At 35.7% G+C, this 27,871-nt stretch overlaps 1 protein-coding gene across 2 annotated transcripts in view; it reads left to right on the forward strand.

Moving 5' to 3' along the window:
- The window catches only part of Plxdc2 (plexin domain containing 2), a 366,505-nt gene that overhangs the window by 188,712 nt on the left and 149,922 nt on the right, over positions 1-27,871 (forward strand). For both annotated transcript variants that reach the window (XM_034510583.2, XM_034510585.2), the window contains exon 4: positions 3,778-3,847. In XM_034510583.2, coding sequence (XP_034366474.1) covers positions 3,778-3,847 — 70 coding nt within the window. The remainder of the gene's footprint in view (positions 1-3,777; positions 3,848-27,871) is intronic.

Below are 27,871 nucleotides of genomic sequence, written 5' to 3' on the forward strand. Positions count from 1 at the left end.
TACATCCTTAGTAACATTTTTAATGCTGTCTGTGTTTCTCAATGATAGCCATTTGTACTGGGGAAAAATCAAAGGGAGTATCATGAGTTTTAGTTGCATTCTCTAAAATATTGAATGTGTTTATTTTCATGCATTTAATCCCTATTTACATTCCTTATATGACAAGTATATTTTTGGTTATTTTTCTCATTCATTTGTTTGATTATTTGCTCTTTTGATTTTTAATGTTTTGGCATCTTTATACATCCTGGATAGTAATTATCAGCAGGATAAATTACTGACCAGGGTTTTCTTCTATGCTGTAGGCCAGCTTTTCTTCGTATGTAGATGTTTAGTGTTGTGCAGCTAGTTTTGCTATTATATTTGGGTCAATGAAAGTTCCATTTAGAAAGCTATTGCCTTTCTCGAAAGGTTCTTCGTGTTTCTCTCTAGCAGTTTCAAAGTTCTGAGACTTACTTTAAGGTCTTTGTAAAGAACTTACAGTATTTCCTGTTTAAAGAGTCAATTTTGGTTCCTTGAACAGGGCTCAAATGGCAATTCTTTGTGGTACTATGCCTACATATGGTTCTACTATGTATCCTTCTGTAATAGTCTCATCACTAAGCAGACTCTGGGAAGCTTACTTACTGTCTTACCCAGAGTCCTAGATTTATTGTCTGTTATATACAAGGTGACAAATGAAGGATGAAAACATGAAAAAATAAAAGTTCCCTTTATCCTTGTCTGACACCTCTTTTATATATCATTCTGGGGAAAATAATAATCTAATTAGTTATGGGTAATTAAGTTGAATATATAATCATTTGACTTGAAGGCACTTAATGAAATTCTAATGCTTAACAATTTATATTACTACCTTACTACATCACACATTTAGGTAGGAAACTAGTGATTTTCTTAATTTCACCTTTATGTTTCTACTATCATTTTGTTTTTAATATCTTAGTAGTTGAGATCATAGCCTTTAGTGAATCAAAGCCTAGAGGTAGAGTCTTAAGTTCTTGGTTAAGCCATACTTAACCACTCTCCCTCTGATAAGCTTTCACTCTGAAATGATTGTAAAATAAGACTGCAAAGACATTCAATTTGTGCATGTAGATATTTAAACAGACATGTGAGTTATTCTGGGGGGAAGACATACATGTGATAAGAAACATTGGAAGAACTCTGAAAACTCATCCTTAGTGGCCCCTGTTGATTCTTTGCACACCACTAATGGGAAGCTTTTTCTGACATTTGAGTGACTTCTCAGCACCTATTCTTTGGTTTTGTTTGGTTGGTTTTGTTTTGCTTTGTGTTTTAAAGAATCTTCTTCAGTTTTTATATCTAATTTGGCTAAAATGTGGGCACAACTCAGACTAGAGCAACCTTTGGCAAACTATAGAAATCATGACTAATGAAGGTTCTGTCGCTGTTCTTATATCACAGGACAGGAGTTAAAAGGGTAAGAGTATTGACTTTGAAGGACTGAAGCTGCAGCTTATGACTGGCATGAGGACTATACTGACAGAGATGTCCAGTCACAGATTTGAGTTACGACTGGGCCTTCAAAGTGAATCTTAGTGTTTTTCATTTATTTTCTGAGACAAAAGACTGTATACTATGGTATTTTAGAACCAGGTAACAAAGTGATGATAGACAGTAGCATTCAAAGAGAACTGGAAGCAAGGCATTTATAAGAAAATGGTGTCTGTGGTGGGGAGGAATTATCAGAAGTGAGTGAAAGGAAATATATACATTTACCAGCTTCTCAGATGCTAGCATCTGTTAAATGCTCTGTGCATGGCTATTAATACAGGGTAGATGATGTTATGGTATGATGATGTTATATGTAGATGAATAGTTCATTTTAAGAGGGAGTAGTTCAACAACAGTGTGACACTTGAGGAAAATGGATTCTTAATTCTTTCTCTTTTGCTTATGTGTTGACTGTGTATCTTGTTCTAACTCAAATATCTGAAGTATACCAGAAAATATGTACTATGTGTTTCTCATTATCCCTGATGAAAACAGTGTTTGTGAGTAAACAAATATTTAAAGAAAAATGTTAATGAGGATGCATCTTTACTACTAAGCATGGGAAGACTTTGGAATGGTGGGGTTCTGTCTACTTGGATAATCACCTTCACTGAGTTGTTTTTGACATATTTCAGATAGAACAATTTTTTATTATTACTTTCATTTTAGTGTTATCAGTGACCACTCATTTAAAGTGACACAATGGAAACATTTTTATTTTTTCAGTAGCATAAAACAAATGTGATGAAAAACTTGTCTTAGGAAGATGTGGCTTTTATGAAAAAGGAAAGAAAAGCTAATTGAAAGTCAAAGTAGATTCAAATGATTACCTCTGTGCCAAATAAGTCATTAGAAATCTCTGAAGGATGTGAAAAGGCAATCATTTGCAAAATTGGAGAACACTAAATTCCAATAGGTATCTTCTTCTGTGTTTTAATTTATAGATTCAGAGAAATAAACTGTATAAATGGTGGGATTTTTAACATAATATCATTTACTAAAGGAAGGATTTAGTAAATGCTTCTGGGCTTTGATCAGACTTGTTACCTTTCCTTTGAACACACACACGTGTGTGTGTGTGTGTGTGTGTGTGTACATAGATTGATAGAGAGAGAGATAAATAGATGATTGATGATAGATAGGTAGATGATAGATGAATGATAGAAAGATAGATGATACATAAACAGATGATACAAGATAAATGGATGGATACACTGAGTTAGATTCATGATAGATCTATACATACATACATACATAATACATGTATACATACATACTTAGATTCAGATAGATGGTAGATATTTTGATGATAGATAATAGATTGGCTGATAGGAGAGAGAGGTACAGAGAGAGAAAGACAAAGGGAGTAAATGATTAATTTATTTCAGCTTATTGTCTTTTATATGCATTATATGTAACACATTTCTTGTTTCTTGCCTTGCAATCTTTTAGACATAGAAAGATCTATTTTATTCCTTTTTATTTTACTAGTTTTATATACATAAGTAATAATCAAAATATATGCATGCTCTTATATATTAAGAATCATTATTTTAGGCTTCCTTTAAGAAAGCTAAGTCTTTTGAATTCTCTACCCAAACCTCTCCAATTTATCCTGTAGCAAATCAAAGTAGCTCTACAATAACTGCTGTTTATTCTTTTAAAATGGAAATGATATGCTATGTCTGGATAGCTCCCTGCACTAAACAAACATGATGATGTCCTCAGCACACCATCTCTAGCTCCATGACTTCTTCGTCCATCAATCACATTTTATGATAGGATGTGTAAAAATAATAAACAAAGCAGTAATGGTGCAAAAAGCCCTGTCATTGATTTCCATTCACTCAATCTCATCATGTATCACATTCTACTGTTTTCTAATAAACTGGTAAAAATGACAAACTACCCTCAATAGTTTACACATTAAATGATAGAAATATATTTGTATATGATGAAATAACAGTGATAAGGACTGAGAAAAATAAGTTGATTTAGAATTTAAATTTACAGAGAATCTTCCATAAATCAGAAAGAAGTCAATAGACCATAACTTAATTTTATTCTTTTCACATGATTGAGATACTCAATTGCCAAAAACATATTCTTTAGTACCATCCAACACCTAGTTTTTAAGGTCAACTGCAATACCAATTGGGTAAAGAGAAACATCATTTAGCTTTAATTGAAAAGCTCTCTATTTTACATTTACCATTCTGCACATTATTGATTTTTCTATTTTGATGTTGTTCCTTGCAGAGAGTGAATCTGTCCTTCGATTTTCCATTTTATGGTCATTTTCTAAATGAAGTCACTGTGGCAACTGGGGGTAAGTCATTTTCTATGTAGTTACCTAGAAATATCTACAATTTCTGTACAGTTTTTATTACTAATTTTATCACTTTTAAAGATAAATTAAATTTATTGGGAAAATGATTGTTTTACAACACAAGTGCATGCATGGGGTTGAATAAAACCCATTGCAGCAGAGACATAGTGAGGATAGATTTCAGCAGAAATAATAAGTTATAATTAAAATTTTCAGGTTAAAATACATCCCTTGATAGTTTTTTCCCCAAGTTTTAACTTGCTTCTTGGTGATCTGATAAGACTATGTGAAATGGAAAAGCATGAAATAGATATAGCATTAAAAAGTGCAAAAGAAAGTTGTTGGCTTCTTTAAAATTTTCTTTTATCATATTTGGTTACTATACAGGAGTATACATGCTACAGTACCATGTTCTTTACTTTAAACTATTTTATGTTTTATTTAATGTTTCCTGTGTCAACAGACAAATTGGGGGGGTCTTAAAAACTGGCACCCAGTTTGACTTTTCAAAATTTGACTTTCCTTTGTAAATGTAAGGTCTAGTGTTGAATCATATTTCACAGTGTGTTGCAAAGATTAAATATGTGTTCATTCACGATGTGCTGATGAAAGAATAAATTAAATATGTGAGACTGTCTCAGCCAGGCATAGATGGTAAAGAAGGGGAGTAGAAGAATCAGTGAAAGTAAACAAAAACCAATAGAACTATAAAGATAAAAGCAAGTGAAAGTTCATGCATGACATAATAAAATGTCTTGGCGATCTAAACTAAAGTGCCAGGTTATTGGGGTTGTCCATTCTCTTAAGTCTCATTGATGGTTTTATGTAATAGCATAAAAACTACCTGGTTTGTTCTTCTTATATGTTAATATGTTAAAAGCTTAGAAGTTAATTATAAACCAAGGGAAAAATATTTCCAATCATAAATGTCAACATAGAAGGGATTTTGAACACGTATATTGAGCTAGGTAAATTATGCTACTTCTGTCTCGGGCATCTTTAGTTTGGGGAAAATGAAATTGGTAAAATGTGGAATTGCTTAGAAATTGGAAATTTATGGGATTTCCAGAGCTGTTAAGGCTCATGCATTCATGGGAATCATTCTATGAATCTCGACGGAGAAATTATTTGGATTTTTTTTTTGAGAGTTTCACAATTTTTGTGGTTTTATAAAGAAGAAAGAATGTGTCTGGCAGGGGTGTCTTGGTGAGTGATAACCAAAGGAACAAAATGGACAGAGGAACATATTTGAAATTGCAAAATAATCAAATTTGTGTAAAATTGATAATGTGTTTATAAATAAAGTGCAGATCAGAAAAGTAAATTGGGTCCATTTTACATAATCTCTTTGAATCATCAGTCCTGAAAGATGATGTGACAAACTTTAACAAGATGGATCTAGATGTTTGTGAAATTGCTTACAGTATAGACATACTGTATGTAATGTGTATGATTGCTTGGAAGAGTATTGCAGTTGCCTTGTGAGAACCTTAAGAGATTTTCTGGTTCAAACTAAGGCAGGGGAATCAAGTGTGACAACTATAAAAACAAACGTGAGATGATTTAATTAAAAACAAAATGCTTCAAGTATGGAGATGCTAAATTTTTGTGTTGGAGAAGAATAGACTATTCTTAAAAGTACACATAAAAATATGCCTTGGAGTTCACTATGCATGCACTGTTAAAGAGAATCAGCCCTTGAATTGATTACATTTAAGGACTGAGTAAAAGTAGAAAGGTGAAAGTGAAGGGTAGACCCTTTGTACCATGAATAGTATCATGTTGTCACCCATTAAGAATGCAGAAGCATGGTGACTTTATAATAGAAATGTTAGGTAGGTTTTCTAGCACAACATATTTAACATAACCCAAAGTGTTTCCTGAAAAGTAACTTTTATTCATTAGATGTAATTGTCATCTCAGAGGCTTACAGATGCATAAGCCCATCTGTTCTAGCTCTTTCTAAAATGCTGGTTAGTTCAAATAAGCCATTCTGGCTCAAACTCCTCTGAAAGTTGACTGATTCGATCTGTCTTTTCTTGGCTTCTTGCCAAATTACTCCCTTTGCCCTTAAACTAACTCTGTCAATACATTCTAATCTTCTGGCTCCTTCTCTTTCTCTAGCTTGTTTTGTCTTCAGCTGCAATCTGTCTTGTAAAACTGTACAAGTAAAACTACACTCTCTTATTTTCTGCACTGCTCTTTTAAGAGGCCTCTCTTTCCTGTCCTTGTGAGCCATATCCTACCTCTGAATAATTCTGTCAAATCTTTCTTTGATTCATCACTTTGTCTACCCCTCAACTATATGTCACTTTCAAACATGACTGCTTCCTTCTGCAAACTAACCTTTCCTACATGGTTTGGGATTAAAGATGTACTAAGGCTGAGTCTGTATTCCAGCCAGAGGGATTAAAGGTGTTGTACCAGCTAGATCACACACTGTGATAAAAATATCAACTCTTGTCTCAAGTTAACTTAAAAACTCAAATCAATGATTAGGCTGTTATAATTTAAGATATTCCTTAATGGAGTGAACAGCAACCAATGCAAAAAGATGGCTATATTATACTCAGTGCTTCAAAATACCATTTCTTAAAAATATCTCAATTAAATAAATTTATCTTTGTTGCATGTAGTTTTTGCTACCCTGCTTTAAGCTCAGGACAGACTGTGCTACCAGCCCTGCCGAGGTTTCCTCAGATACATGGATGAAACACACACATACACACACACACACACACACACACACACACACACACACACAAAATCTTATTTTTGATATGCTTTATCTCAATGGCCTGGCTCTTCTAAACCTTCCTTGGCTATCTCGTACCTTCTTTTCACTCCCAGGCCAGCACCCTAAATCTGGCCTCAACTTTACTTTTTCAGTTATCTTCTCATTGTTCTGCCCCCTAAATCTGCCCACAGCTTTATTATGTTTCCAATATCCTGCCTGCTACCTCAGGTTCAGTCTGGGAAACAGCTGATGGCCACATGGCTGATGGTTCCTTTTCTCCAGAAGCTTGGTGAAATTCCTCTCCTCTCTAGAGTTTGCTGGTCTGACTGCAGGAAAACTGGAAAATCAGCTCATTATTCGCTAGAATCTTTATTGAACCATCAAGAACCAAGTGGGAAACAGGACATTCAGGGTTTGAACGCAGATTTCCTATCAAAACATCAGATCAACCTGCTACATTTATTCAGTGATTTCTATGAACTTTGTAAAAACATTTAAAGGCCCCCTTTGTCTACTTAAACTGTAATAGTAAGGATAATATATAAATCTCTGTACCTTGTTTAAATCAAACTTAAAACAGAGGCCTCACCATGATAATTTGTTTATGACCCATATCACACAGAAAACAAACTTTCATTAAAAGTTTTCAAATAAAATCACCTACCTTGAATTCACTTCTACTACTTGTTCATTCAATCAGTTATGACCCAGACCCTGTAAGAGGCACTGGAAAGGAACATCCACTTTGTTCCATGCAGAATAGACTATGGTTTATAGCTGAGATTATTATGTCATCTAAGGCAAAGAAAGAGACATGATATGAATAAACAGTAACAGCAGACTAATCAGAGAAAAATTATTAAAGGAAGGAGTTAATTTATGTTGTGACATGCATGAACAAATTTATGAAAGAATGAACATTTAGCACTGAATGATAAAAAGGTTGCATTTTATTAGGCAAAGAAGTAAGAGGCTAAAAAATGAAGAGAGAAGGATAGCCCAGATAAAAAAGGAGAGCTGAGTTAAGTCATAGTCTCAGGCCTATATTGAATGCGCTTGAAAAGAGTGGTCTGGGTACTTTGAACACTGGGAGCTACAGTATGTGCTTCCCAGCCTTGGGTTCTTCAAGGATCTAGTCTGAACTGACAGTGGAGTCACAGTGATGGTAGAGAAACTAGATAGCATAGTTTTCTCTCTTTAAATATAAATATATATGATAAAATTGTGCTATTTTATTATATATCAATAAAATAATGTTATATCTTGATATATTAGCAATAACATAATAATAATAACAATCATCGAGTTTGTCTCAGGTCTCAGTCTTAAATTGTGTGTAGCAGTGCATGGACGTATACATGCATGAATGCACGCTTTCCACAGGTCTTGCTGTAGTGGGGGGATGGAGAGCCAATTGAAGGGTTAGACTGTCTTTTCAATGTTAGTCTCCAAGGACTTAATTCTGGTCATTAGACATGACAACAGCATATTTACTTACTAAGACATTTTGCTAGCTCAAGATGACAGAGTTTTACTTTTTTGGTAGATATAAATTTTGATCTGGGATAGGTGCACTAGAAAAGTGAAAGGCCGGTGTAAGACCTAACAATCACTGTGGTTGGAAAATCTACCAGACAGAAAGCGCCATGAAAATGAAGGGGAACAAGCTCTGAGTTTGGACGTCTGAACCGCAGACTGTGGGAGACCTTCGTGAATGATGAGATGTTACAAACCAAATACCTACTATCCTCACACATCTTAAATAGGCCACTCACCATAGAGGGGGCGAAAGAGAATAGAAAGTGCAAGTCAAATTTAAAGTGTTGATTTGAAGCCACTTACTACTAGACGATGGCCAGGGATTTTTAATTAGGGCCATCAATGTCCATTGCACTGACTGCCATTTATCCTTGATGATGTCTCTGAGTTCTGCTGGATCCTTGTTTTTATATCCAATGTAGGAAAAAAGACAAGTAGAATGTTTTCATGGTGAATACAGGCTGTACAAACAAACAAAGCAAATGCTTTGAACTATACTTCCTAACTCACTGACCTCACATGTTTGCTTTTTCCCAGGCCTTCTTAACCACTCTCTACACAAGCACGCGCGCATGCACACATACAATTTAAGACTAAGTTCCAAGATTAATTCCAAGATTGTTCTTCACATCACTGTTAAAAGCAATTCAACTCAGAAACTGATTTTAAAATACAGATAGATACATAATTCATTATGGCAAATCTTTGCTATGGTCATGTCTATATGTATATGTCATTATGAATAAACTTCATTTCTACTTTAAAGTTTAAATTTAAACTAAATACCAGGCCTATCATTATAACTATAAAATACAGTCTTCAGTTATTAAACATTTTAATATTCAAAAGCTTCAATCATCCATACAAATAATGCAGGAAGTGAATTTAAAATACCATCTTATTTTCTGGTTCACTGACAGCAATATCTGAAAGTTTTTATCCATCTTTCTATTTAAAATATAATTTAGTATGCAAGTATTTCAACTATCTCCAAGTTAATCCTCTGTGCAGTTCATCAAGAACGGGTTTTTTAATGGTTCAGCTAAGCCCTGTCACTTGCATCTCATAGCTTATTTTCTTTCATGTGTCTACCTTTATTTGCTACTGGGCTACTAATCTGATATTTTACATGTTTCATGTTTAGATTACTCATTTCTATAACCATTAATAGCAAGGGAAGGGCATTTTAATCAAAGTCTATCATGGATATGTGTGATTATGAAGAATGTGGGATTAACACATGAGTGACAGAGTGAAAGAGAAGTGTCAGAATTCAGATACAAAACTAACTGTCAATGTATATGGAATTGTGAGCATGTATTTAGTGGTCAAAGAAAGATTAAAGTATATCAAAAAGCTAACGGGAATACTTGTTATCTTCTTTGAATGTAGTGAACTATTTGCCCTGTTCGGTTTCTATATACATTTCTAACTGCATGTTTTATTTTGAAAACTGATTGAAAATTATACACGTACTTCATTCAGTTGCTATATGTTGATTACTAACCATAAAATTACTGTTAGATAATGAATTTTTACTATCTGATTAATATGTAAACATTAAAATTAGGCAAAATAAGAAATGTCAATCCTCTTCTCTTTCTTCATAGACTATTCATGCTCACATCAAACCACAATCTTACTTTTTAAGTTATAGAATATTAAATTCAAATGATTATACTTCTATATAAGTTTAATAATTATTTATGTGTGCTTTAGGCCCCCCATATGATATATTAAAAAACTAAAATATTATCTATTGTCTTCATTGGGTTTTCAGGAAATGTATTAGTAATACTAAGTTTTCTATCATTCTTTCTTCTTGTGTTCAAATACTGATATTTTAATTTTAGTTCTAAATGATATTCCATAGCTTTTCAGGACACTTGATGAATAACAAGAATAAATGGCTTTCAGTTATTTTCCTGATGATTTATAAGTGCTGACCCGTCTTGCTTCAAAGGTAAAACCTAAAATAAAAACAGATAATGAAGAAGAGTAACATTATTAGGAATTTTAGAATGATTTTTAACAGGGAGCAGAGATCACAAGCTTCCAGTCATCTGTGCAATAACACAGTATACACATACATAATATAATAATACAGTAAAGACACAAATGTTGAGCAAAAACAAATTTATTCCATTAGGGTGGCAATTTAAAGAAACATCTCAAGATTCAAAGATGTTCAGAAAGAAAGAAAAATGGGACTCTGTCCTAGGGTCTCGATCTGAGTGATTCTCTGAGATATACCTGCAAACATCCAAAATCTCATTTTCACAGTCCTCTTGGGCAATTTACTCTTCTCCTAAGCCATCTATTGTCAGCAGCAACATCAGCAGATTCAACATTACCAGGTTTCTTTTCTCTGCAGCAGTGTGAATCACCTATTCACAGGTATCTTTGTTTCTGCTCTGGACATACGTGTTTCATTAGGTATGTCTTTCTGAAGAGGGGTATAGTACTGGGCTTAGAGCAGTGAAAGATCTGGGAGGGTGATACCCCCTGGAGCTAGACCCAAGTCAGTACTATAATAAGCAATAAAACTGCTGAAGGCAGAGATATAGGTAGAATGAACATGGGCAATTCCACACAATGAAAACAGATAGGTATTATGAGCACACGGTGGACAAATCATGAATGGGAGACAGGCTGAGGGGTGATCACCTGAGGTATGTTTTTGGATAGAAAGCAGAGTACCCATGCTCAGTTACATCCTTTACAGAAGCAACCTCAGAAGAGACTGCCTGTCTCCAGAGTTTAAGTGCACTTAGGAACTTTCATCCCTGCAATGCATCTCTTTGCTCTTTTGACCTGTGCTTTTCGAGAACACTGGCAACCATATTTTCTTGTATTCTCTATTTGTAAGGCAGCAGTAAGTCAGTTAAATAATGCTATCACACAAATGCATTCATACACCAGCCAATTACAGAGAGAGTCAAAATTAGTCTTTTTAATCAGTAAAGTAACAGTGTACTGTGCATGACACTGTTCAATGCTGAAAGCTAAAGGACTTCTTTTTTTTTTAACAAGTACAAGGTTGACAGATCCTGACCACTTCCATAGTAAATTATAACAAATAAACTCAAAACCCATCATAGCCTAAAAAATAAATTTCCTTTTATTGAGGAATTCGTCTTGCACAATGGTTAAGATAGACTTTTGATGCTTCGATTTGTAGACCCACAGGCAAGACAGTTGTGTCTACACAGTCCTCAGTGAATGACCTACACTCTCCAGTTCAGTTTTCTTATATATAAAAGAAGACAATACAGTCACTAGCTTATAAAAATTTTTGTAAAGACCACTAATGTTTCTGATAGATATTTTATAGAAAATACAATGTAAATAGCATATACTATTACTGCAATTTTTACTTGTAGTCTTACCTTCTTTAATAATGCTTTTCTATAAGGTTTTACTAAAGTGTCATTGTTTATTAGCTTTCTCTCTAGGAATTTAACTAATGTGCATGCCTGACTTTTAAAGGCTGACTTAAATGGTCTTATCCATTCACAGTGGGAAAATATGGCTATGTGACTAGTTCAGGATGTCCATTCTACTAGATAGATACATGTGCCATTTCTGAGTGCCAATCACAATGACTTCCAAAGACTTCCTGTGAAGAAATTCTGCCATACCAAGATTCTGCCTTGGAAATTTTTTAAATTTGCAATTTTGTAGTCTCTGTCCATACAATCTTAAAATTTTAACTCTGAAGTTATAAGTTCTGAGTGTGTAACAGGAATTATATGCAGCAGTTACACACCTCATCCTGGTTCTTGTGCTATCCTTTGCTCTATGAACCAAAGTTCCAAGCGGGGTGGAGGGAAGGACCAGGGTTGGTTGACAGGACATCTGGAATATTCAGCATTACATTTGATTTGGGGCTAACCTTGAATCTCTAAGTAGCCATTCATTTTCTATCCCTGCGTGTGACCTAACAACCTTTGGCTATGAGGCAAATCATTTTAAAGTATATGAACAACTCCTAGATCTTCACACCCCAAGGTGTGAATGCTATGAGGTACCAACTCAGGCCTATAGTATGAGTTTTCTCAGTTTGCTGTAACTATTCCTCAGTGTTTCTACCAATGTTTGTGAAAATTGTCTTGATTCATGACTTTCTTTGTTTTATAACTGCCAATGTTATGAAACTGTTACCATATTAAAATACAGTATTTGGGGTAGAAGTATTTTGATGGCAATGGTCTTTCTTCTTTTTCTTTAGAATAAACAATTTATATTTCTTTTAAGGTGAAAAACATGCATTTGCTTTAAATTTCTATTTAACTACAAATTTGTATTTTTCTAAAACAAATTTGGAAATCGATAATAAACCAATTACGAGGTATTTTGTTCCATTTTCTGTCATCAGAAACCTTTGGTTTCTGTTATGATACAAAGTTGCACAAAAATCTTGTGATGAGAGAATTTAGACTATGACAAGAATGTTGCAGAGTCATCACCAGTCACAGCCAGCTAAGGTAAAATTGTGAATATGGGATTGGCTCTACTTTGGATGCCTGCAAGATGCTTTTATTAGATGTGAGATGCATTGTGTTCTTCACAATATGGCTCAAAATGTATGGAAGACTGAAACCTCAATACAAAACTGGGAATCACAGTACATGTGAGGCTTTGACTTTGAGTTAGTAGATACATTTGTATATCTGCCTATTATTCCGCTACTATCTTTTTTTTTTTAATGGCTTTTTTAATGTCACAGAAAAGTAGCAGATATAGCATAAATGTTGCTTAAAAGTCAACTCTTACTTCAATTTCTGAAGTCTTAGAACTCAGACATAAAAAGTAATAGGTCTAATAACTGTGTTCGCGAACACTAATGGGATGATTGTGGTAGCTCCCAGTACTTTGGTGATCTGCCTTGCCTGAGGGCTACCGAAATATTTGAGTGAAACTAGTAGAAGTGTTGAAATGTAAATTTCTGCTGAAGGCAAAAATAATGGAAGAAAATGTCTTCAACCTAGACAAGAGTTTGTGTCTTTCCACAATGTCAGAATTTATTGAATAATAATGAATTCACCAGGTGTGCTGGTTTCACTGGCAGAAATATATCAGGTAACCTTGCTTTACCTACTAGCAATGGTTTAAGAAAAATGGGTTATTCTATTCTAACCTTAAGTATTGGCAGTAACTCTAAGATCATACATTATACATCAACAGTAAATGGACATCCCTCTCCCTTTCCCTCTGTGAATATATAATTGTGTATGTGCAGTGTGTATGGCTGTATGGTTATGTGAGTATTTGTGTAGGACTGTGTAGGACTGTGTCTGTAAATGATGGTGAATATGTGAGTTTATGAGTCTGTGTGTGTGTGTGTGTGTGTGTGTGTGTGTGTGTGTGTTTGTGCGTGCTTGTGTGTGTGTGTGCTTGTGTGTAGTAGGGTTACAGAATAAGACCTGATATTCAGAGGAGATAACTGAAATGCAGATAGGCTGTATAGAGAGATAACTAACCAAAGGAAGCTGGGAATTTACCATGGCTGCTACGTCTAGATCTTACTATAGAGTCCGGACTAACCAATAGAGTTGTCCCATCTCCAGAAGTTAACGGCCTGAATCAGATCCAGACAAATAATGTGTAAAACAATGTGTGGCAGGTTGCGCTGAGTAATCAGGCAGATGGGGCTAAGCCTCTGATACAGTAAGCATGTTCTCTACCTGTCGGTCTTGTTATGCACATATTAGCTGATCAGATGGCAAGCCTGTGAGGCCTTTAGCACTGCAGCATAATGTGTCTATTAGTTTATGAGTTACAGGTGAGAAGGTTACAACTACTTATTGTTTTCTGTGTCAAAACAAATATTCGTCTTCTTGTACCCTTTTTCTACCATGATTTTAATATATCCATGTCCTTACACTGCAGCAAATGAATGGGATCCCATTCTTTCTACTGCAAAGAAAAAGTTCTTTATTGACATGTGTTAAGGCTGGGTACCAAAGAGAAAGCACTATTTATGTTCACTCAGGTGCACAGTCAACCTCCAGCGTGAAACTGGATTCAAAGCTGCTTATAAGATCAAGTGTGTCTGGGCAAAGCACAGCATGAAAACCAGAGTTTCACAGGATGTGAAGTAATTTAGTGTGTGGAGCAGCTTGGTTTCCACACAATATGGAGTAACGTAAAGTAGAGAGCAGCCTGAACTCAATAGATGTTGTAGTATCAATTTCTTCAGCTATGTACAGGAATAAGCATTCCCTTTCTCCAATCAATATATAATGCTAGTTAAATTTTTATTTCTCCTAATTTCCACAGGATTTGAAGATATTGTTAAAATTAACATGATTTATTATAAACATACTTTAAATGATTTAATCACAATATTAACAGTGATCTATTTTATAATCATGAAGCTGGGAAAAATTTTTCTGGGTAACTTAAAAGGCCAAAATCATTTAAAAATTTGAAAAATTACATTAAAAAGTACATTCTTTTCTGGAATATTTTTTATTTGCTAAATCTTTTTTTTATTATTTATTTTGAGAATTTTAAATATGTATGTTCTACGTACATCAGTTATCCTCTACCTCTCCTCCCTTTAGGCTCAACATCTCTACCACTCTTCTTCAAATTTATCGCCTCTTACTCATCATTCTTAGATATGTGTAATTTATATTCACTCTGAAGAGTAGCCACAGACGTATCCAAAACAAAGGATCATCTTTAGGTTCAAGTCATTTGTTGAATGAAGCCTTATTTCAGCTGAGAGGTTCTTGGTATGAAAATAATCATAGTGTCTTTTTGCTCATATAAGGCCAAAGTAATAACGTACCATCAACATGAGTGAAGACTTTAAAAATCACAAAAGAAGGGAGAGGCTCTGTCCATGTTAGGGATGTATTTCAGTAAGAGCATCCAAGGGTGCCACATGTCCAAGACACAGGTCCACTAAAGACACAGGTCCACTAAAGACACAGGTCCACTAAAGATACAGGTCCACTAAAGACACAGGTCCACTAAAGACACAGGTCCACTAAAGACACAGGTCCACTAAAGAAGATTCAGGCATACAAACTAAGAAGAGGTATGTAACAAGAATTAATGTAAAAAGAGGCAATGAATTTTAAAGAGAGAAAATGATATGGGAGTGTTTGGAGGGAGGAAAGGGAACAGAGAAATAGTCAAAATATATTATATTCTCTAAAAGTAAAAGGAATATTTAAAAACTATGAAGGAGAAAACAAAATAAAGCAGAGTAGAACTTAATATCTATGATCAGTAAGATCACAGTAATAAAGAAAATAACTAAAAACAAAAAATAGAGCATTAGAAGAGAACAAAAAAAACAAACATTAAAAAAAATTACTGGGAGTTAAAGCAGTAAAATTCTTTCCAACAATACATGCACCTAATGAAAAGTTCAGTGAACTCTAGCAAGAAATGAAGAACCAAAGCCCAAGGCCTTGGTATGTTAATATCTAACAAAGGTAAGAGAAGAGATTGTAATGCCAGAAAAAGACCTAGTCTCTTCCAAAAATAAAATGTACAACAAGGATTTCTGAAAGCCGTCAAGTCCCTCAAATAGGAAGTATATATTGGACCATGAAGCATTGAACCATGTAGCTATCAGATTGGATGAAATCACTTTATGCAGTGAGGGATTTATAAATGGCACTCTGTTAATTAAGTTTACCATTTGCTGTCATATATATATATATATATATATATATATATATATATATATATACACACTGCTATACAGTAATCCTTGCAGCTATTATTCATTGTGACCAAATATTTGCCAGAGCTTTAAAGACAAAATGCTCATTTTGGATTATGTTCTTAGAATGGCCAGTTAGTGGTTGCTTGGCCACATGAGTTCTTGCAGCACATCATGGAAACAGAAGTTTATGGTAGAGGAGATTGCTTCTCCATAGCTGAGAGCAAGAAAGTTACTACAGGCAATTCATGAGTTCCAAAGTCCTGTCCCATGACCTCCTTCATACACAAATGATCCCATCATTCTAGATGTTTTCCAGAATCAGCCAAAACAGTGCCACTTGGGGACCAAGCATTCAATAAGTAAGCTTGAGATGAGGTACATCATATTCAAAATATTCGAAATACTGCACCATCTTACAACATGGAACTCATATGTATTTAATGCATATAAAGTTGCTTATGCTAGAGTGAGCCTTTTCCAAATTATTAAAAGCCACAATTAAGGAAGAAAAGGGTTGCTTTTCAATTCATGCTTTATGTATGTTGCATCACCATCAGCAGATTCTACACTTAATTACCATATATTCCTATGCTACCAGCCACTATTCAGTTATAAAAATAGCCATTAAAAACTAAATCTGTATTTCTGAGTATTTTTTAATTAGACATAGGAACATGTCAGTGGTTTGTGGGTGTACCTACACATTTTCCTGAAGTAGCAGCAAGTGTCAGGACTTCACAAATGGATCTCAGAAAAAAAGAAGGTGAATTATAAATCATTAGAGTTCAAAGTCCTTTCATTGTGAGAGGTTTTCACTTGGATGTACAGGTAACTTAGGGCAGTGTCCAAGCTCTAGACAGAAATAGGTCTTGCACCAAAGAGATGCTTTGGCTTATGACAGTTTCTTGGTCCTGAGGATTTTTGGATGGGCTCTGAGGAGCAATAGTCAACCTCTAAGAAGCAAAACATGACAGCAAGCCTTGTAGCAGGGTAGTGACAGGTGAAGGTCACCCACCATGCAGAGGTATTTTCAGTAACTGATACTCCACACAGAAGGTGGATAGCTGGCCACTTCCTAGTGATAGTTCAGAGCCAAGTATAATTCAGGAAAAGAAGAATAACACTCAAACCAACAGATTTTCCAGACAGGACAGCTATATGAGACAGCAGATGGCTATTAGCAGTCTTCAATAAATAACTGTTGGACAGAAGGAAGCTGGCTTTACATGCTGGAAACAATTACCTCTGCATTCCACATCATCAAGGATGCACAAGAAGAGGTATTTCAGGACTCTCTCCTTAATGTGCTGAAGAAATCAATCACAAGGAGTCGCATTCACTGTGGCTCTGTGAAGTAGCACTAGTGAGAATTCTAAAATGTTTCAATATTACCCAAGTGGTTTTGTATACCGTGTCTGGTTAGATAGTAAACTTTCTGGTCACTTTCAGAAGCATGTATTTTTGACTCTGTGGAGATCAAAGATTTTTTTTTTTTTTTTTTTTTTTTTTGAGAGAACAACAGTGCTTCTCAAACCACCTTACTCCCAGGCTCTACTCAGTTGTTCAAAAAAAGGATATTCAAAAAAAAAAGTATTCAGTTCAGAATGTTTTCTCCAATCTTATTTTTATAGACTAAACAGTAACCATGTTTTTCAACATTTCTAACTTAGCAAGTGGCAGGCACAGAACTGATACATGCTCAGATGAAGAACAGAGCCTACCTGACCTCTGCCAAGGCTGCCTCTTTAAAATATGCCTGTCTGGGCTCCCTACCCATGGCTGCTGGAGAGTTTCCATGAAGGAGAGACAAGGGGTCAAGTCATCTGGTTAGCAAGTGGGGGTACAGAAGGATGAACCCAGAAAATATTTGAGCAAACCAGTTTTGTTTCCAGCAAACAGACCGTGGCTGTGGAGGTACTACTTAATTTCAATAAATGAGCCATGCTTCTGCTCTGTGCCATTTCAGAATGTGTAAGATTACACTTTTACTTAGTTCTTGGAGTTTTATTTGAGGAGAAGAAAGCAGCTGTAAAGCAGGATAGTAAATTTCCACCTCACAATTCCAGTCATTCCTCTTTTAGAGACCAGCAGGAGGACTCACAGGTAGTTGCAAAATCCCCCTGGGTGAGTCTCATCCCTAAGGGGACAAAATATACTCTCAGAAACAGAGAGCTTTTATGTGTCATCTGGTCAGTGAGTACTAAGGGTATTTTTCCCCCTTTAGTTTTTTTTAATTGGTTATTTTATTTATTTACATTTCAAATGCTATCTTCCTTCCTGGTTTCTCCTCCAAAAACCCACTATTCCATCTCCCCTCCCCCTGCTTCTAAGAGGGTGCTCCCCCACCCACCCACCCACTCCTCAGAGGGAGCAATTAGAGTTTCCAAATAAATTCATCCCCTGCTGCCTACAATGTATGAGAGGAAGCAGTTGCTACTAATCCTTCATATAGGACACAATCACTCTCTCCTTACAAGTTATTGCCAGGTCAAGATTTAGACCACATAGCCCAATTCTTAGAAAGTTCAGTGTTGCCTCTGTCTTGTGTCATCCTTGCCAGAGTTTTTCACTGAGGGCATATACTTGCTTCATGGTTTTGTGTTCTGACAGTATTTAAATATAGCGAGTGTCTGGTATGTCTTTTGCAGACTTTACCTTTACCTGAACTCTCAACTCTTAAGATGTTTATGAAAGATTTTCTCTCTCTTTATCTCTGTCTATGATACCGTCACCATTACCCACAGTACAAAGTAACTTTTTGGTGGCTTCTTTAATTAAACATTATAGTTACAAGCTATATACATGCAATAAAAATGGGGCAAAGAAGAAACTTTTAAAATGTATGTTTTATTGACAAGTCCACATGTGTATACAGTGTGTTATTACATTCCGGACCATTCTCTCTGACCCCTCTCAGACTACTGATGACCTACCTCTTCCCAGTTGATGCCTTCTCCACTTTCATGTTTTATGCTGTGTGGCTCACTCACTGAGTTTATTTAGGATTCTTTCATGAGCATGAGTAGAGGGCTATCTACTTAAGAGTGGTCACCTTACCTATGGTTACTCCATAAAAAAAATGCCTCCTCCTCTCCAGGCAGCCATTGACCAGCCTTTTAAGACAACATGGTCTACAACTGTATTTTTTGAGTCTCTTGTTCTTTCACAATCATAGGTAGGAGTTTCTCAAACCATCATGCTTCTAGTATATCAGGGAAGTGCTGTGAACATTGGTCTTAGTAACTTAACTATGTCACTGAAATCACTTATGATTAAAGCACTCTGCATTGAACTTCATGTATCACAAACTTAAGGTAAAATTTAAAAGATAAAGTATAAATTAGTAACTAATAAAGAGCTCCTGGGAGCCACTAATATGACACAGGCAAAAATAAGAACAAAAGGACATTGAAAGCATCATTAGGAAAGCCTTAATTTTGATGTTTTAGGTTGTTATTTGTGATGTTCCACGAACAACTTTACTGATGGGAATCCACCCTGCTTCCCATCAGAGTGTCAGGTCTGAGCAGGTTACTCACACCAGGCATTGCATATTAATTTTGACAAATTACCATAATCTCCACACTTGGCCTGGAGAAGAAACTTTCCTGTGCCTACATGGGTAGAAATTGCTGAGGAACTATGGGTGACTCAGAAGACGTTTGGCTGGTTCAATAATGTATTTTAATTAAAAAGTAATCCGTTTCCATGTAGCAAAGTGATACTCATCGTTTTCATTTGCCTTGGAGAGAGAGAAAAAAAAATCACTCCAAGACAGTAAACATCAATACAGTGTGGTGAGGTATTTGTTGAACTACTTGTCAAACTCTGTGAAAGCAGAGTCACCAGCAGCTTCTAACCTCAAGTGATTTTACTTCCTTCTTCAATAGATGCAGTTTAAATATTTAAGCCGTAGAATTTTGGCATTCGGATACACTACCCCTGATGAAGAGCTGCTTGCTAGCAATGAAAAAGCAATTTCTTAACCTAATGAAGTAGATAATTTAAAAACAGGGGCAATATATTTGCAGTTGGTTTTAAAGGAAAAAATAAGTTGGCGTTTCTGTGATTGGATTGTGGTTTCCATGTCCCAGGTTAATTTCATTAGAATCTTTCCAGTAATGGTTTTCCTACCACTCTTGATATAACCTTGAACCTTCCCAGTGTATCCGCGAAGGTGCTTTGATCAGGGCATGCGAACATACCACTTGCTGCCTCAATTTCAATATAATGCAGCTCAGTTTGCCTTCACAGAGTGATAGAAATGGGGGGGGGAGGGGTATGAGTTCGAGAGAACGAGCTCTGTAAATCATTATTCACTTCTTTTGAATCAAAATTACTTAAATAGCAGTGAGTCAGAGAGTAAAGATTCACATATATTCCTGATGGGAACCTCAGTGGCCTGGAGGTGTTTCAAATCTACTTTACCTCAGCTTCTGACAAGAGGTACCTGCTGTGTGGACCCAGGACTGCTCCTAAAGCTGCACTTTCTCTGCCAATGCTTATTTTACATAGCTGCAGTGCAGAGGACAAATGTTTCCAAAATGTATTAAATTTTATTCATTTGCCCCAAGGCAAATGAAAATGTGAGGCTTCACATTTAAAGGAAAGCTGAATAGTGAGAGAAGACGACTTTGGTTTTTCCTAGGTGGAAAAAAAAAGAAAAGAAAAGAATAGAGTGTCTGTGTTTTAGTGACCAGCTGTTGACTCTAGGGTTGCTGTGATCAAACTCAGAGTCTTTGATTTACAAGGACCATCCTGAACACTGGACTAAACAAACCAAAGCATTTAATCTCTGTCTCCAAGGCAAGGGGGACTTAGTTCTAAACAACAGGTCTCATAAGTCCTTATATTTCTTATCTGGTGGGCCACAAAACCTCCTGGCGACAGATGTGAGCCATAGAGAATAAAGCTTGGTTTAAATCTTACTTCTGCTTGTCCCAGCTTTTTGCTTCCTCTGCTTAAATCTTCTTATCGTTAAGCTGGGTGTGTCCGAGCACTTACTTTATAAAGTATTATGAGGATTCAATAACATTTATGACATTTGTTAGGAAATCCCTAGCAAATGCTAAATAACTAAAATGTCTGCTTCTAGTTAGCTCTTCTCTTGGCTAAGGAAGATAGCAACTCTGAAACCTAGAGATACTATTCTAGCATATTCTGATACTACATGCACTTAATCTGGGTGGAGCACAGAGCTCCATAGAGCTTCTGAGACTCTGAGGATATAGCACTCATAATTAGTTGTAAAACCTACTCTAAAGTGATTTTTCTGTGGTATGTGACTCTGTCTTTGCTTGGAAATATATAGATAGTGCATGCCCTGAACCTCCATAAACACAATTAGTCCAAATAGGGAATACCAAGCTGTTTTATATTAAAGTTATGTATGTGATATGTCCATGTGAGAAAGAAGGAGTAGGTTGACAAGGATAAGATGTGGGGATGGGGATGACATCCCCATCTATCATAAAAACTAAATTCCCATTATCTGCATCAAATAGAGTTTTCAAAGCCAGGGAGATTGCTTAATGCATAAAACAGTTGCCTGTTCCTGTCTTAAAATCCACAGTAGAAGGAGAAAATCATATCCCAAAGATGTCCTCTGAAGTACACTTGTATACCATGGCATAGTTCTGCCCATATTCACATTTAGTCACACACACAAACACACACACACACACACACACACACACACACACACACACCATCATCATCATCATTAACTAAATTTATTTTAAAATGAAATAAAAGTTAGTTTCAGAAAGAAACAATTCTTGATTTGAGATTTGAAGCACAAGTATGATTGTTTATGGGTCAGGGCACTGGCTAAGAAGATCCCAGGCCAAAGTCACATGAGCATAGGGAAACAAATTTACAGCAACTTGAAGAATAGTGTGGCATCAAGTCACTTGTCCATAAGATTTTAAAGAAAGAATTACCGGGAAAGTAAAGCAGACAATTCTGGGTCATTATTCGAGAGCCTTCTGTGTTGCTGTAACGCTAAGATGAATCATTAAAGGCATTGTGAAGAAAACCATTGTGGATGTTTCTTCATTCATATTAAAATAGATACAAAGCAGGGTTCTGGCATCATGATCCTAGTTATAGTGGTTCTGAAATTGGGCCCAGTTTAAACTTCAAAAGAAGATTGAAGGAAGGAATAAGTAATTGACACACTCTTAAGGATAAGCAATTGACACAATTTTTAATTGACAGGTTTGATATCCACTCTTAAAGATGATTTTCTGTTTAATGTTGTTCTGCCTGGGATCCTCTAGCAAACCGTGGAACTGGGTTAGTAATAACTGCCAGGGGCACACTGATTATTAGGGAAGTTGGCTCACCACAAACCTTCCACATTTGGCAAACCAGCTTTACTAAGGGCTGGGTACATTTTGCCCACAGACATTCAACCACTGTCCAGGTTCCAATACTATACCTTATTTTTTTTTTTTTTTTGGAAGAATTAAATAGTGGACTGAAAGCATGTACATATATGTCCTGGAATACCAGGTTACTTTTTAAACTTCAGATGTAATTTCCACCCAAATGAACTGGCAGCTACTAATTCTCATAGGAAATGAATTAAAAAACAAAACTGATATCAGGCTTAGATTTATTAGCAAAATTTGAAATCAGAACAAAGATAAGGAAATGATAAAAAGCCAAACAAGACATGACGGCTCTGACAATGAGGACAATGGATTAGCCAGAGGGGCAGTGGGATGGGCCATGAGCTGGGCAACTCTTCCACTTCCATGCTCTGGAGATGACACCATGTGAGTATTTAACCTTGCTTTGTTTATAATCCATCCTGCTGCTTCACATTTTCTATTTTTTGACATGCAAATGTAATATTTATGGTGCAATTGATGACTTCATTAGAAATATTCATTAGCAAGATAGATTAGAGAAAGATGTGAAAATTCTGAAGTAAGAGATTTTTGTGCATGGGGGATACATGTCAGTATCCCATAAATTGCAAACAGATTACCCATTGAACACTATGACTTTGATATAAGATGGCATTACTTACCTCTCTTACAAAAAGAACAAAATAGATCTCAATAGGATTATCATATTTATTTTAAAATAAAAAAACCTCTTACATTGTGTAAGTCAGTGTTCTATTGCTGTAAAGAGACACCATGACCATGCAATGCTTATTAAAGAAAGTGTTTAATTGGGAAAAGCTTAGAGTTTCAGACGTTTAGCCCATTACCATCGTGGAAGCTCCTCAGTTTCCCAACTTTATCTCTGACCTGAACTGAGCTCTAATGACTGTCCCTTATCCTTAAATATCTCTGAATTATAGTTCTATTCTTCTGACTATTTTAATATATAGTAAATGCCAACAATAGACAGTATTCAAGACTATAATCTTTGCTGAGAATATTCCTTCTCTTTCACACTCCTTATCTGGACCACCTATAGTGGACCTTAGGTAAATAGGTCTTTCTGTAAATGTCCCTTGAGTGAGTCCATGGCTTTCTTTTGTGTCTTCTAGTGTGTGCTACTGCTTCCTGTTACAGAATATCTATCCCTTAATATTGTGCTTGTTTCTTTCATCTGTAACCCTCTAGGGCACAGCTGTTAGCCCAGCTCCTTGACAGGTATCTGATGTGGTAAATGGTAAAGACAATTAGTATTCGAAGAATACTTAACAAGGATTCATTTGATAGCTCCAACCACAAACTTAGACAAATGTGGACATAACAAAAATTCCATGTGTTTGTACATGTTTTACATGAGCGTGTGTGTGTGTGTGTGTGTGTGTGTGTGTGTGTGTGTGCGCGCGCGCCTGTGTGTGGGATGGGTAACCATGACCAGATGTCTGTGTAGAGGCAGAAGCAACATCAAGTATCTTCCTGTGTTGCTCTCCAGCTTGTTTTTGGAGTCAGGTCTCTCAACAAACCTGAAATTTGCAGATTTTTCTACACTGGCTAGCCAGGGAGACCCAAGCATCCTCCTAACTCTTTCTTCCTAACACTGGAACTGCAGGCATGCCATTATATTGTTTTTCTTACTTGTGCGTACAGAGCATCAAACGTAGGTCTTTATGTATGCACAGCACTGACAGTCTCATCAATGTAACCCCCAAACTTCCTTTTAATGCCTATTACACTCGAGGGAGTTAGACATTTGGCAACTTAACAAATGCTTTCCTGTGAATATGTGTCTTCTCCAGCTGCTCTGTAATTCAGCTTAGAGTGCACAAAATTTGTAACTAGGGGACGGTGGTTTTATATTTTCTTGAAGATTTAAATTTATTATACGAGAAAATAGTTTAGTTTAAGCCCATTAAAGAGTCTATTTAAAATAAGCTACAGTATTGGCAGACAGTAACATCAGGAACATTATGGTATTGACTTTTAAAGCTAAGCTTTAAACTTACTTGAGAATATTTTTTCCCCTCCAAATTCTACAGTACTGAGTATTCTGTGTTATAAATTCCTCAATACTAAAGGTACCTAGCATAATGTACTAGGTGTTCAGTGTCATGACTAGAAATGGATGAGGAGTATGAAATAATAGGAAATTGCTGTTAGGCATTCAGGTTCTCTAAATTGGTTTTAAGAAATATTAGAATCTTTTGACTATTGGCATGAGCACTGGAAAATGGATAGTCCAGTGTTTTAAATAAAGTATATTAAATGTCTGCAGTAGGTTGAATAATGACCACTTAAACATATTGGTTCTGACTCTCAAGAACTTGTGAATGTTAGTTTATGATAAGGAAAGGGGGTTTTGCAAGTAATTACAGAGTTGGCCAGGAGAATTACAGTAGATTATCAAGTGAAACCTAAATGCATCATCTGAATCCTCCTAGAAGAAAGGCAAAAGTGCTTTAATGAAGAAAAAAAGTAAACATAAGACTGCAATAGGTGTCAGAGAATAAGCTGAGGTTACAGATGCTAGAACTGGAGCAGCCAAAGTCAAATTATCAGCCAAGAGTTTGCAGCAGACAGCACAACCTTGCTTGGACCTCATGCCAGCCCATGGACTAGGCTTGGACTTTTTCTCCTTCAAGAACTCTGCTTGATGGAGGTTATAGAAATGGCCTAAAAGTTAACAGTGCTTGCTATCCTTTCAGAGTATCCTTTGTTTGCATCTACACTCATATATAGACACATACAAAAAACTAAGGATAATAAAATAAATAATAAAAATATATATTCTGCTTATGTAAATACTTGTAATATATTGACATTTGAACACATGTTTAAAATCATTTTCCCCATTCTTCATGGTCGGTGTATATTTTATTCTCATGTTCAAAGTAATAAAGGGAATTTTACAATGTCAGACAAAACAGACCTACAGACTTATAATTTATGAGTGTTCATTTGTGAAGTATGTACAGGATTATATGAAACACAGAATGAAGAATAATGAATTCAATTGTATAAAAGTGAAGATAGTCAAAAGCTTATGAATGTGATCATTAGAAGAATAAGATAGATGATAGATAGATAGATAGATAGATAGATAGATAGATAGATAGATGGAAGGAAGGAAGGAAGGAAGGAAGGAAGGAAGGAAGGAAGGAGAAAGTAAAGCAATACCAGAGAAACCAATTCTGAAAAGGGAAAATATAAGAAACAAGCAGAGATTTTTCTTATATTTTGAATATATTCCAACCATCCATATAGGAAAGGCTTGGTGTCCATGTCACCAAGGCTTGGTGCCACTGGTAAGAAGTAGGTTTTTAGGCAGCAGGACCAATTGGACAAACTTAATCATTGACAGTGTGTTCTTGGCAGTAAAATGGTAACATTTGAACTTCAGTATTTTCTTTGTGCATTTGGAATACTATGAAAGGAAAGCTTTCTCTATCACATACCTATCACCATATTGTGTTTGCCTGACTATAGCCCCATAGGAATTGGAGAGAAAAACTTACAGACTAAAACTTTTGAAGCCATATGTCAAGAATCAAACCAAACCAAACCAAACAATAACAAAAACAATGACCAAAACAAAAAAAACCAAACAAACCAAAACAAAAACCCTTTTCCCTGTTTAAAATTCTTTGTCTCAGATAACATATTACAGTAATAGATGGATGAGTATGTATTTTAAAATATTTCGGTGATTCCATATTATCTGTGCATGGAATAATACTGGAATAAGATAGAGGCAGTAATAAATGCCATGGTGACGTTACTGAATGTAGATATAATAACAAAAATCCCCTGGGTCCTACTGAGGAAAATAAAGGTATTTTTGGCCCACAATCTACCATCACTAGTGATTTCAGGTAGCGGTATTTTGGATTTTGAGCAATTAATTAAAGTTCCATTGACTAGTTCTCTCTCTCTCCACCCCTCCCTCTTTGTCTCTGTATATGTGTGCCTAATATCCTTTATTTCCACTACTCAAAATGCTTATTGATTCTTTTCATCTATATGCATGCCTATCTATCTATCTATCTATCTATTTATCTATCAAATTTATCTGTCTAATCTATCTATTTAATCTATCTATTTATACTTCTTTCATAGAATACATATAGACCCCTATTTCCTCTTTCTCCATTCCATATTTCACCTCTAGCAGATTCACTTCTCCTTAGGTTCCCTTTTCAAAAGAGCAGGCCTCTCAGTACTATCAACCCAACATAGTATAACAAATTAAAATAATTTTAATGGTAGTTTAGTTTTTGTGTGTATGTACTAGCCAATTTTGTATCAACCTGACACAAGGAAGAGTCTCTTGGGAATGGAAATCTAGATTGAGAAAATGTTTCCTCCTGACAGATCTGTAGGTAAGCTTGAGGTTCATTTTCTTAATTAATGATTGTTATGGGAGGACACAGCCCATTGCTGATGGTACCATCCCTGAGCAGCTGTTCCTGAGGTATATAAGAACTAAGGTTGATCAAGCCATAAGGAACAAGCCAGTATGCACCACTCTCCATAGTTTCTACTTCTGTTCCTGCATCTGGATTCTTGCCATGCTTGAATGTTTGCTCCCCACCACATATACAAAAGCATGGAGTTACTATCAGCCAGGCCCCACAGATTCAAACTCATGAGCCTTTGGGGGACATTGCATATCCAAACAATGGCAGATACAAAATGTTTGAAATTAAAAGGTCCAAGAGATGTTCTAGGTTTATGTGCTGTGGAGAAGGGGGAAAGTGTTAAGGAGGAGATGTTGGATATAAAACCACCACAGAAAACAGAATATACTGCCTTAAAGGCTGTCTAAATGCCTACTTTATACAGGAATTTAGTAACAACCATTTGTCTTTCTGGGTTTATCTGAATGAGAATTTTAGGTAGGTAGGTCTTGCAGTATTCCACTTGGCTGGTATCCAGATCTTTTTAGTCATTTCTCTTTGTCAGTCTGAGGACTGTTTTCCTGTAATACTTTGGGAATAGACGTCAGGCCTCAAAGACAGAACTGTGTTTGGAAATTATCTTGGAGCACTCATCACCTATGAGTAAGTAATTTAGGGTTGAGAGCCTTTTTTATACAGTTTAAATTAAGAGTGTCTCACTTAGAAATGGCTCCTTTGAATCAGGAGTCACTTAGAGTGCGATCAAAGTGGGTACAGGGTGCACACGGTCCTCCCAGACAACTCAACTTTGGCAAAAGACAGAGCATAGCCCCCAAGTAGTCTGGGTCATGTCAAGTTGTGCAAGGAAGAAAGAAAAGAAATAATCATCAATTTTGAAGAGAAAACTAGTATCTAGCCTCACTCATTTATTTTCTGTGGTAGATTGGGAACAATGTAACTAGTATAAATTTTCTTCTGCAGAAAAAAAAAAAAAAAAAAAAAGGAGAAATCAGGATCTTTTTCTCATTCCCCTACTTTATTCTTTAAATAATTTTTGGACTTCTCTTGATTCTCCTTCAGTTTTACTTACAAATTTTGTGTCTTAACTTTAATGTCATAATTGAATGGATTAAAAAAGTAGTATTAAATCATAAGCTAATAGAAGTACTAGAAATATACTCTACTTAACAATCCACTTTAAAAACACCCAGGCAATTCCTATAGTACTGATTATATATGTGCTATAAATGTCTGTGGGCTATATGAAGA

The sequence above is a fragment of the Arvicanthis niloticus genome, chromosome 8 (genome assembly GCF_011762505.2).
Source record: "Arvicanthis niloticus isolate mArvNil1 chromosome 8, mArvNil1.pat.X, whole genome shotgun sequence".
NCBI lineage: Eukaryota > Metazoa > Chordata > Mammalia > Rodentia > Muridae > Arvicanthis > Arvicanthis niloticus.